The following is a 12227-nucleotide window of genomic DNA, read 5'->3' on the forward strand; positions in this document are numbered from 1 at the left end:
TCTTCTGAGCGGTCTCATTGGATACGTCCGTTAGTGTTGTATTCTTCTGAGCGTCCTCATTGGATACGTCCGTTAGTGTTGTATTCTTCTGAGCGGTCTCATTGGATACGTCCGTTAGTGTTGTATTCTTCTGAGCGGTCTCATTGGATACGTCCGTTAGTGTTGTATTCTTCTGAGCGTCCTCATTGGATACGTCCGTTAGTGTTGTATTCTTCTGAGCGTCCTCATTGGATACGTCTGTTAGTGTTGTATTCTTCTGAACGGTCTCATTGGATACGTCCGTTAGTGTTGTATTCTTCTGAGCGGTCTCATTGGATACGTCTGTTAGTGGTTTGTATTCGTGTTACTCTCCCATCGCTATCGCTTCCTGGGTTGACGTCGCTGCTCTCCAGTTCTGATTACAGATCAGATTCGCTCCTCCTGACTTTAACCCATTTTGGGCGGGAACCCCTTTTGGTGTTAGCATTATGTTATGCTTTAGCTATTGAAAAATAGCAGATCTACAAGCTCATAGCGCGCCACCGAGTGGCACGCTACGAGCTTGTAGGTCTGCTATTTATTGAAAAAAATTGAATAACGACTGACATAAAAACATAGCTTTTTCAGAAAACTGTCAGGATGTAAAAGACATTTTTAGAATCTGATCTCAGGTCAAAAGGGTTTAACCATTAAACAGGTTGAATGCCTACAATGTACGGCCCGTCTTCCAGCCATAGACTGCCTATGGTTTAAAGTTACCTTTGAACAGCCACTTTAAATGATGGATGGTTTGTAACCAAATGGACCGGCCCTAACCCGTGTAACCCTTTGTTCCTCCTCCTCCTCCTCAGGAACCTGATCCAGCCGGAGCAGTGCAGCTACGCCTTCACGCCGTCCCGGCTGGACATCACGCTGAGGAAGAGGCTGAGCCAGCGCTGGGGGGGGCTGGAGGCCCCCGCCGCACAAGGTCTGCTGCCTGGGGGGGGCTGGGGGGGATTAGCATAGTGCAGCGTTGGTTTTGTATGTTTCTATGTCAGTCGTTCTTCGATTTTGTGTGTGTCTGAGGTGCGTTCAGGGTGGCTCCTATTGGTCCTCGTGTGTGTCTGAGGTGCGTTCAGGGTGGCTCCTATTGGTCCTCGTGTGTGTCTGAGGTGCGTTCAGGGTGGCTCCTATTGGTCCTCGTGTGTGTCTGAGGTGCCTTCAGGGTGGCTCCTATTGGTCCTCGTGTGTGTCTGAGGTGCCTTCAGGGTGGCTCCTATTGGTCCTCATGTGTGTCTGAGGTGCATTCAGGGTGGCTCCTATTGGTCCTAGTGTGTGTCTGAGGTGCCTTCAGGGTGGCTCCTATTGGTCCTAGTGTGTGTCTGAGGTGCGTTCAGGGTGGCTCCTATTGGTCCTAGTGTGTGTCTGAGGTGCATTCAGGGTGGCTCTGGAGACGAGAAACACGAGCTCTGCAACAAATCCAGTAACAAGATATGGCTGCCACAGTCTTAGGGCCGATTAAAGCCCACCACACACCGGCTGTGTCCGCCGCGCGGCGGACACAGCCGCCTCCATCATTTTCAATGAACCTATCGCACACCGGCTCCGTCCGCCGCGTCGCGCCGCGCGGCGGACACAGCCGGTGTGTGGTGGGCTTTAATCGGCAGACGGTCGCAGACGGTGTGCGATGGGCTTCATACTCTATTTTAGAGCCGAATAAAAGTCGGTTCGGCGCTGTAGAGCCTACAATGTGACGTCATTTGAGGTTCGGGGGGGGGTAACGTCCTAATGTCGGCCGAAATCATTTCGGCACTACAGCGCCGAAGCAGCGGTAAAATAGGAGTATGAATCGGCCCTTACTCTGCCCTACCAGCCTCATGTACACCTATCCCTCCCTCTGTCTCCAAAGCAGTGTTGTTTTCGTCGACTAAAAATATGACGAAAAATGTTCGTCGACTACCTTTTTTCACTGAGGAAAACTAAATGGAAACTAAATGAAAACTAAGCTATGAGGACTAACACTATGACTAAATATACTGACAATTTCGTCAACAAATAAAAGCTAGACTAAAATGTTAGGAAGGTACTAGTGGACAAGAGATCCAGTATAAGTCATTTAACAGTACTCTGTTGCATGCTGAAAATAGCAGATCTACAAGCTCACAACGCTGCAACGCAGCAGTCATTTCGACAGCATCAAGGCTCACCAAAATACATTTTAGTCGACTAAATCAACTGTAGATTTAGTCGACTAAAATCTTGTGACATTTAGTCGACTGAAACTAGACTTAACACTAAGACATTCCAGGTGACTAAAATGTGACTATAAACTAAATGAAAACTATATTCAAGAGACTAATGACTAAAACTCAAATCTAAATTTGCTGCCAAAAACAACACTGCTCCAAATCCCTGGAAGCTACATGGAATAACATGCCTTTTATCCTGCATTCCCACCCTCTCTCTTTAATTTTAACGTGTTTATAATTATTATTTTGGGTCGTGATCCATTCAGCAATGTTGTTCATATATATCATAAAAAGCACACCTACAGGCGACCAGGTGGGTGCAGTACTTAGTTTAGACAGTTTTTGGTTTGGACTAGTCATTGGTTAGACCAGTCATTAGTCCTACAACTACAACCCATCTCAAACCCTAAACCTAAACTCCCACAGGGGCAGCACACCTAAACCTAACCTTAACCCATGTCTAACTAATGACTAGTCTAAACTAAGTATGCACCCCGACCAGGGGCGTAGGAGAGGGTACGATGCCCGACAATGAAAAAGGAACACAAACACCTGCACACCGTCTAAAAACGCATATATATTCAGGGGCATATAAATTCATATATATATCAAAAACCTTCTCGGAGTCTTCCTAATTTCTGTAATAAATACATACTCTTCTGGTGGAGTTACTAGTTGCTTTAGCAGACATTTTGAGGGTCCAATGGAGTTGAGAGGTTTGGTCCAAAGCACTTTTTACTACTTTCCATTGGTTCAATATTTTCGAAACAACACACAGACGTAAATGGTGTTCAATAGCACTGATTTATGGAACAACACACAGACGTAAAGGGTGTTCAATAGCACTGATTTATGGAACAACACACAGACGTAAAGGGTGTTCAATAGCACTGATTTATGGAACAACACACAGACGTAAAGGGTGTTCAATAGCACTGATTTATGAAACAACACACAGACGTAAAGGGTGTTCAATAGCACTGATTTATGAAACAATACACAGACGTAAAGGGTGTTCAATAGCACTGATTTATGAAACAACACACAGACGTAAAGGGTGTTCAATAGCACTGATTTATGAAACAAGACACAGACGTAAAGGGTGTTCAATAGCACTGATTTATGAAACAACACACAGACGTAAAGGGTGTTCAATATAGCACTGATTTATGAAACAACACACAGACGTAAAGGGTGTTCAATATACCACTGATTTATGAAACAAGACACAGACGTAAAGGGTGTTCAATATACCACTGATTTATGAAACAACACACAGACGTAAAGGGTGTTCAATATAGCACTGATTTATGAAACAACACACAGACGTAAAGGGTGTTCAATATAGCACTGATTTATGAAACAACACACAGACGTAAAGGGTGTTCAATATACCACTGATTTATGAAACAACACACAGACGTAAAGGGTGTTCAATATACCACTGATTTATGAAACAACACACAGACGTAAAGGGTGTTCAATATAGCACTGATTTATGAAACAACACACAGACGTAAAGGGTGTTCAATAGCACTGATTTATGAAACAACACACAGACGTAAAGGGTGTTCAATCGCACTGATTTATGAAACAACACACAGACGTAAAGGGTGTTCAATAGCACTGATTTATGAAACAACACACAGACGTAAAGGGTGTTCAATATAGCACTGATTTATGGAACAACACACAGACGTAAAGGGTGTTCAATAGCACTGATTTATGGAACAACACACAGACGTAAAGGGTGTTCAATAGCACTGATTTATGGAACAACACACAGACGTAAAGGGTGTTCAATATACCACTGATTTATGAAACAACACACAGACGTAAAGGGTGTTCAATGGCACTGATTTATGAAACAACACACAGACGTAAAGGGTGTTCAATATACCACTGATTTATGGAACAACACACAGACGTAAAGGGTGTTCAATCGCACTGATTTATGAAACAACACACAGACGTAAAGGGTGTTCAATCGCACTGATTTATGGAACAACACACAGACGTAAAGGGTGTTCAACAGCACTGATTTATGGAACAACACACAGACGTAAAGGGTGTTCAATAGCACTGATTTATGCCAAGAAAGAAATAATCATAAATGTAGTTATGAGGTTTCCTCCCAACAGCAACGACAGTGAACGTTTTTAACTCGTATCTTGCTTCTGGGGCGTCCCTGGAACAAAATATTGTTGAGACGCGGGTCGGCGGCCAAATCCATATCATTTTCGGGGTCCTTGACATGAAAACGTTTGATAAACCACCGATATAGAAAACATTCGTTTTTTTTCTTTTTTCAGAAAACTGTTAAGATTTAAAAGACATTCTTTTGGGGTTTTAATGCCTGTTTTTGACCAGGGCTTAAAGTTCAGTCCTGAGTATCCCATAGGGGTCATTTAATGAGATCAGTGCAGATTTGCAAAAAAAACAAACATTTTCAGTCTTGATGCCCCTTTTCCATCTCGCCCCACTACTCTACCTAGCTGTAAATAACAAACATAATTCATGTTGGTGATTATTTTTTGGGGGTTTTATGCCTGTTTTTGACCAGGGCTTAAAGTTCTCAGTCCTGGGGACTGATTTCAGTCCTGAGTATCCCATAGGGGTCATTTAATGAGATCAGTGTAGATTTGGAAAAAAATAACATTTTCAGTCTTGGGATTGTTTTTGGCTTTATTAAGCCCTGTTTTTGACCCTTAGGGCTGTATTTTGCGTGTCTTAAGTACCAGGTCTTATTACTTATAACTTAAGACCTGGAGACGTGATCAATGCCATTTGGCTATTCTGAGTGGCCAAAGAGCATTGACCACCACGCCTCCAGGTCTTATAAGTTATAAGTAATAAGACCTGGTACAACTTATAAGACACGCAGAATACAGCCCATAGCTTCTAAACCACAACTCCATCCTGTTTGTTTAAGGTGCAGTGGGCGGTGCCAAGGTGGCGGTGTCCACAGGCCCCGCCTCCATGGAGAAGACGCCGGCGGGCAGCAGCGGTCACCACCACCACCTCCACCACCTCCACCACCACCACCACCCCGCCCAGGAGGAGCCCCTCCCCCGGGCCGGCGAGGAGAAGAAGACCAACAGCAACCACAATAAGGCCTCGTCCCGGGTCAGTACAGGAGAGGGCTTTAAGCAACTAGTCCACTAGTAAATCCACTAGGCTTCGTCCCGGGTCAGTACAGGAGAGGGCTTTAAGCAACTAGTCCACTAGTAAATACACTAGGCTTCGTCCCGGGTCAGTACAGGAGAGGGCTTTAAGCAACTAGTCCACTAGTAAATCCACTAGGCTTCGTCCCGGGTCAGTACAGGAGAGGGCTTTAAGCAACTAGTCCACTAGTAAATCCACTAGGCTTCGTCCCGGGTCAGTACAGGAGAGGGCTTTAAGCAACTAGTCCACTAGTAAATCCACTAGGCCTGGTCCCGGGTCAGTACAGGAGAGGGCTTTAAGCAACTAGTCCACTAGTAAATCCACTAGGCTTCGTCCCGGGTCAGTACAGGAGAGGGCTTTAAGCAACTAGTCCACTAGTAAATCCACTAGGCTTCGTCCCGGGTCAGTACAGGAGAGGGCTTTAAGCAACTAGTCCACTAGTAAATCCACTAGGCTTCGTCCCGGGTCAGTACAGGAGAGGGCTTTAAGCAACTAGTCCACTAGTAAATCCACTAGGCCTGGTTCCGGGTCAGTACAGGAGAGGGCTTTAAGCAACTAGTCCACTAGTAAATACACTAGGCTTCGTCCCGGGTCAGTACAGGAGAGGGCTTTAAGCAACTAGTCCACTAGTAAATCCACTAGGCTTCGTCCCGGGTCAGTACAGGAGAGGGCTTTAAGCAACTAGTCCACTAGTAAATACACTAGGCTTCGTCCCGGGTCAGTACAGGAGAGGGCTTTAAGCAACTAGTCCACTAGTAAATCCACTAGGCTTCGTCCCGGGTCAGTACAGGAGAGGGCTTTAAGCAACTAGTCCACTAGTAAATACACTAGGCCTGGTCCCGGGTCAGTACAGGAGAGGGCTTTAAGCAACTAGTCCACTAGTAAATCCACTAGGCTTCGTCCCGGGTCAGTACAGGAGAGGGCTTTAAGCAACTAGTCCACTAGTAAATCCACTAGGCCTGGTCCCGGGTCAGTACAGGAGAGGGCTTTAACCCATTCAGGCCTGACGTCGACATTTAAAAACAATCTTCTAAATTCGGACAGTTTTCTGACATGTTTCTGTATAGAGCACCGAAGTCTGACGTCACTTTCAGTAGAGGGCGTCAGTCCCCAGGTTCATGTATTTTTTTTAGTTGCATTGAAATCGCCATAGGAGGATTTTTAGATTGCTTCATATAAGAACTGTGTTTGAAAAATAAACATGTCATCCCGGCCGCTTCACTCATATGGATATGAAGAATCAACTGACTGAGAGAAAACGCTAATGTTACTGCTGCTGAATTAGTTACATTTTCGCTAGAAGCAGACTATCATATATATGAGTGACTGAATTTCAAACGATACAGAGACACCTCCCTGACAATAACGCAGAGACAGCTTGTTTATTTTTGGACCACAACGCTTATAGTAGACGATATTAAGATCACCCCATGTTATTCTCCATAGAGAAATTACTTTCCGCGAACCAGGGGAATCGTCGGGATGAGCGAGTTACGTCAGGACTTCGGTGCTCTATTAGTGGTGCTCAATCTTTTAAAAATAGCAGACCTACAAGCTCGTAGCAGCTTGTAGATCTGTTTTTTTTTCAATAGCTAAATTATAACGTATTGTATTGTATTGAAAACCCTCTAGTTTGACATGTCACATGCTACTTAAAGCAAAAATAAATCTAGAAGATATTTGCCTCATATTGGATGTCAATGGTGGCCAGGCTTTCGCCTCAGACAATTCCAGGGAACCTTTTTCAGGATATATTGAAGATACAAAATCAGCAGAGTTTGGTTTTTTTTTTTGCATTTTAATTTGAGGTTTCCGTTCCTTTATTCCTGGACTAGGTGGACGACGGCGGTCTGGACGCCGTGTCTCCGCGCACGGAGCAGAACCAACACGCCACCATCACCAAGGCGGAGCCCGCCGCCATCACCGTGGTGAGTGAGGACTGAGTATGTAGGGTTGGTTTAGCCCACCGCCATCACCGTGGTGAGTGAGGACTGAGTATGTAGGGTTGGTTTAGCCCACCGCCATCACCGTGGTGAGTGAGGACTGAGTATGTAGGGTTGGTTTAGCCCACCGCCATCACCGTGGTGAGTGAGGGATGAGTATGTAGGGTCCATCACCGTGGTGAGTGAGGAATGAGTTAGGGATGGTTTTGGGTAGGTACCCTCACAAAAACATGCAGTAATCCTGGTCTCTAAACTGCCTCCCCCTGGCCAGCCGGGGCGCCTGATGGAGGGGAAAGGAACTGGTCGGAATAACATGTCCCTTCCACGCGCTATGTCCGGCCGGGGTAAATTCCCCTCTGTCAGGTGAAAAGAAGCAGCTTGGACTCCTCATGCATAGAAGGAGGCATGAGGTCAGTCCGCTGCCCCCCCCCAGGTTGGCAGAGGAAGTGTAGCGCCCAGGATTACATTAGATAATTGGCACTGGGTGAAAAAGAAAACTGGGTTACAAAAATTGTGGGATAAAAAAAATTAGAAAAAAAAGGGATGGTTTTGATTTTGATGCCCCTTTTCCATCTCGCCCCACTACTCTACCTAGCTGTAAATAACAAACATAATTCATTATATAAAGGGTATTATCATATTAATTTATCATTGTTAAGTTCACTCTGTATATCCACGGGCATAGTAGCATGATGACGCCATTACAAAACATGGGCTACATGGAAGAAATGTGTTTAATAAAACGAAATTAGCTGCTAGAAGGTCCTAAATTAACTTAATTAAGCAGTCACCATCTCTGTGTCATGTTCTTTCTTTTTTTTTTCAATATCTTTTTTTATCCCACGATTTTGTAACCCATTTTTCACCCCGTGCCAATCATCTACTGTGATCCTGGGCTCTACACACCCTCCGCCAACCTGGGGAGAGCAACGGACTTGAACTCATGCTCCCTTCATGCCTGAGTGTCCAAGTTTCTCCTTTACACCTGACAGGGGGGAGTTTCCCTGGTTGGACGTAGCGCGTGGAAGCAGGGCTTGACGCTTAGCATTTTTCCAAGTAGCACGTGTGCGCCTAAGTTGAAAAATCTAGTAGCACACAAATTATTTTAGGAGCACGATGAAAAATGATGTATTTTTAAGGGGCGCTAGCTAGTGGTGCACGATATTGATTTTTTGAAACCGATACGATAACCGATAATTTACCGCTCCTCAAGACCGATACCGATACGATAACCGATAATAAAAATATATAGACATGAATAAAAAATACATACTAGTGAGTAACGGTACATGTAACACAGCTTTGACCTAAGCAATTACAGTATAGTAGGCTATATCAGTGGTTCCCAAAGTGGGGTTCGGGGACCCCCGGCCCCAGGGGTACCTGAGGGAGTTCCAGGGGGTCCCCAGCTAAATGATATAGTTAGGAACCAAATGGACCCTTATGGGTCTGTAACTCTGAGTGTACAAATGGAACATTTCCAGTTGTATACTCTCAGAGTAAAAATAACATTGATTTTACAATATAAATTGGGAGTCCCAGAGCAAATTGTGATTGGCCAGATGACGTATGATGATAAGAGTGCCCCTCACTTCACACAGGTGTGAATTTTTTTAAATGAATAAAAACAACAATATAATGTCTGTGAATGTCTGTGTGTGTCCGGTCAGTTGGCCTCAAAACTTTTCCATGTCAAGGAGCAAGGACCCCAAATTGTTAGCCCACAGACACCCATTTGAAAATATATGCCAGGGCTCTAGCAGTGATTCTCATCATTTTTATTTCAAGGACACCCAGTTTGACATGCATTAGGCTACTGACCCCCCATTTAATGCCATTTACATAAGGGACCTCAATTTATATTTTTTTATTTATATCGTAAAATCAATGTCAACTCTGAGAGGGTACAAATGGAACCAAATGGACCTGTAAGGGTCAATTTCGTTCCATTTGTAAACTCTGACTCCCCGGATCCCACTTTGAGAACCACTATTGTCTGTGTGTGTGCGTGTGTAAACACAAATACAACACTATCCAAGTTCCAGTGATAGACGTTGTTGTTAGCATATAAGTCATTAGCATGGTCTGTAGCATCATGTAGCCAAACAGCTACTACTTCTACATTTCTCAACCAAAACGGTCGCGTCGCGTTTCACAATGCTACACAACTGGAGCAAATTAATAAACTACAACCGGTAACGAGTGACACGCATTCAACAGCGCGATGAATGAACGAGCACCAATACGCGCTCGTCAGCTGCTGAGCTCAGACAGTCACCGTGCGTATGAATGCGAGTCAGTGAGTGAAATGAGAGAGGGGAGATAGAGAGGAGAAGCAGGCGGGGCTATTAGCCTGCTATGGAACTACACACTGCAACAGACAGAGTGGAGCGTCTCTCTCTCGCTCGTCTCAGCCGTTCCTCCGGAGAGATTGGCGACTCGGGGAGCGTTTGGGCGCACCACAGAAATGATTGGTAGTCCCATAGTTGCTACCAACTATATTTTTATGTTGCACAGATAAAATTTCAGGCGCATTTGCGTCCAAAATGATCGCAATTTCGAGCCCATATAAAGTATATTATCGGCGCTATTATAACGTTATCGAATTTATCGGGATGACGTCATAATTGCTAATATCGGGTCGAAATTTATCGGGACGATAATTATCGTGCATCCCTAGCGCTAGCCCCTCCTATATACAGCCTTTGTCCCCACACATCTCAAAATGAGCCATTGACGATCAACAGAGAAATTACGTCAAAATTCTGCTAAATATGACATAAATTAAACGCCATTGACATTGAAGGGAAAATGTATGTCATATGTAAACGAGCAAATCAGCTAATCAATCACAGGCAACAGGCATTCTGATTGGCCAGTATGAGATGATATCTGATGATGTATGATGACAAGAGCGCCCCTCACTTAACATGGGTGTGATTTTTCTTTAATGAAGTGATGAGGTAGGGGTGGAAATAATGTCAAAATATTATATCACTATCTTTTCAGCAATTATCACAAAATAGTGATATTCATCATATCATTGTTATGTTTGTTTTCATATAATATATATGATCAATTTGTTTTATGCTAATACTTTGTAGATAGATCGATAGTAGCTCTGTTCCATTCCATACCTCTAATACGTGCAACACATTAGAGCTATGGACCAGAGCTAGATAGATAATATGTTGCTCATGGATGGATAGACAGGCTATCCGTTTTTATCCTGCTGTTCTATCATGTTAGTGTGACATTCAGACAGTGCAGAGGCTGCTCGATGGTGAATTAGTATTGTAACATTCTCCTTGGCTTTGACTGACTGATATTAATACGGTAATCCAGCCAGTTCGGTCATTCACATTATCATTTACGCTGGGCACACGCTTTTGTAAGCAAACGCTAAACAAGGGTTGTTTTTGATAAACATCAATCCGTCCACTCCATGTGTGTGCGCGCACGGCTGCACGCTGTTTCACCCGCGTTTGGTTAAAAGTAAGATACGTTTGAACCTTGAACATTACAAACAAACTTTGCAAATAACGTGTCGGAGTCCAAGCAATTCCTTCTGAATCTGTGCTATCATGCTAATGCTATCCCGTTGAGTTCGCTCTGACTTCTTTTCTGTCTGCCGCTGACAGGGAAGAGCACGGAGCAGCAACACAGGGAGGGGAGGTGCGGTGGGAGCAAAGGGGACAGATCTTCAAATGAACGTTGTTAGCTTGTAGCTCTTCTCTTTTTGGCGAACGACACCGCCGTTCAGAAATATAAATGTAGGTATAGAACCACGACTATAGAATGTACACTTGCTGTAGACAGAGACTTGTCTTTATCACGATTGAATGGTCAAATCCTGTAGTCGCACCTGTGCTACAAATTGAATTTTACAACTCGCACAGTGATATTTTTAGTCGCAAATGCGAGTACCTAGTCGCACTGTCGAGCCCTGCGTGGAAGGAACACGTTATTCCAACCAGTTCCTTTCCCCTCCATCAGGCGCCCCGGCTGGCCATGAGGGAGGCAGTTTAGAGACAAGGATTACTGCATGTTTTTGTGTTGTGTTCTTTCTTAATTTTACAGAGTATAGAGATCGACTACTATACAATCAAATAAATCTGTATTCAAGATAATTTCAGATTTGAGAGAGGGAGGGAAATACTAAACTTAACTGTTAACTACATTCAAACATTTTGCGGGGGTGCGTCTAGTTTTCGTGTATTTTGGCGCGCCTTGATGCCGTCGTAATGGCTGATTTTACACTTGCTGAGAATAGATCTACAAGCTCACAACGCGTCACGAGCTTGTAGATCTGCTATTTTCATCATACAACCAAGTGTAAAATTACTTATAGTGGATCTCTTGTCCACTTAGTCCCTTCCTAACATTTTAGTCTATATTTTTTCTTTGTTTTTGCCGATGAAACGAACTCACAGTTCGGACACCTACAGTAGAAGACGAACTATGTTTGGGGTGCCGACCGACGGTATTTATTTAGTCGACTAAAACTATGACACAAAATGTTCGTTGACTACCCTTTTTCACCGAGGAAGACTAAATAAAAACCAAAGCTATGATGACTAAAACTATGACTGAATTTCTTGACAATTTCGTCAAACAAATAAAAACTAGACTCAAATGTTACACTAGCCGAGATGAGCTCCAGTTGTATTCTAGGTTTCATGCTGAAAATAGCCGATCTACAATCTTGCGACGCGTCGCAGCATTTAACCCATTCTGACCGGGAACCCATTTTGGTGTTCAGCATCATGTTATGCTTTTGAAGAGCTATTGAAAAACAGCAGATCTACAAGCTCATAGCGCGCCACCGAGTGGCGCGCTACGAGCTTGTAGATCTGCTATTTTTGAAAAATCAAAGAACGACTGACAATTTTAGAATCTGATCTCAGGTCAG

General features: G+C 43.9%; 1 protein-coding gene across 7 annotated transcripts in view; it reads left to right on the top strand.

Moving 5' to 3' along the window:
• Positions 1–12227, top strand: part of usp19 (ubiquitin specific peptidase 19) — a 62835-nt gene that overhangs the window by 23768 nt on the left and 26840 nt on the right. For all 7 annotated transcript variants that reach the window (XM_080762765.1, XM_080762761.1, XM_080762762.1 and 4 more), the window contains 3 exons: positions 831–946; positions 5140–5333; positions 7208–7300. In XM_080762765.1, coding sequence (XP_080618891.1) covers positions 831–946; positions 5140–5333; positions 7208–7300 — 403 coding nt within the window. The remainder of the gene's footprint in view (positions 1–830; positions 947–5139; positions 5334–7207; positions 7301–12227) is intronic.

This window comes from Protomyctophum bolini, assembly GCF_963924005.1.
Source record: "Protomyctophum bolini genome assembly, chromosome: 5".
Taxonomy (NCBI): Eukaryota; Metazoa; Chordata; class Actinopteri; order Myctophiformes; family Myctophidae; genus Protomyctophum; species Protomyctophum bolini.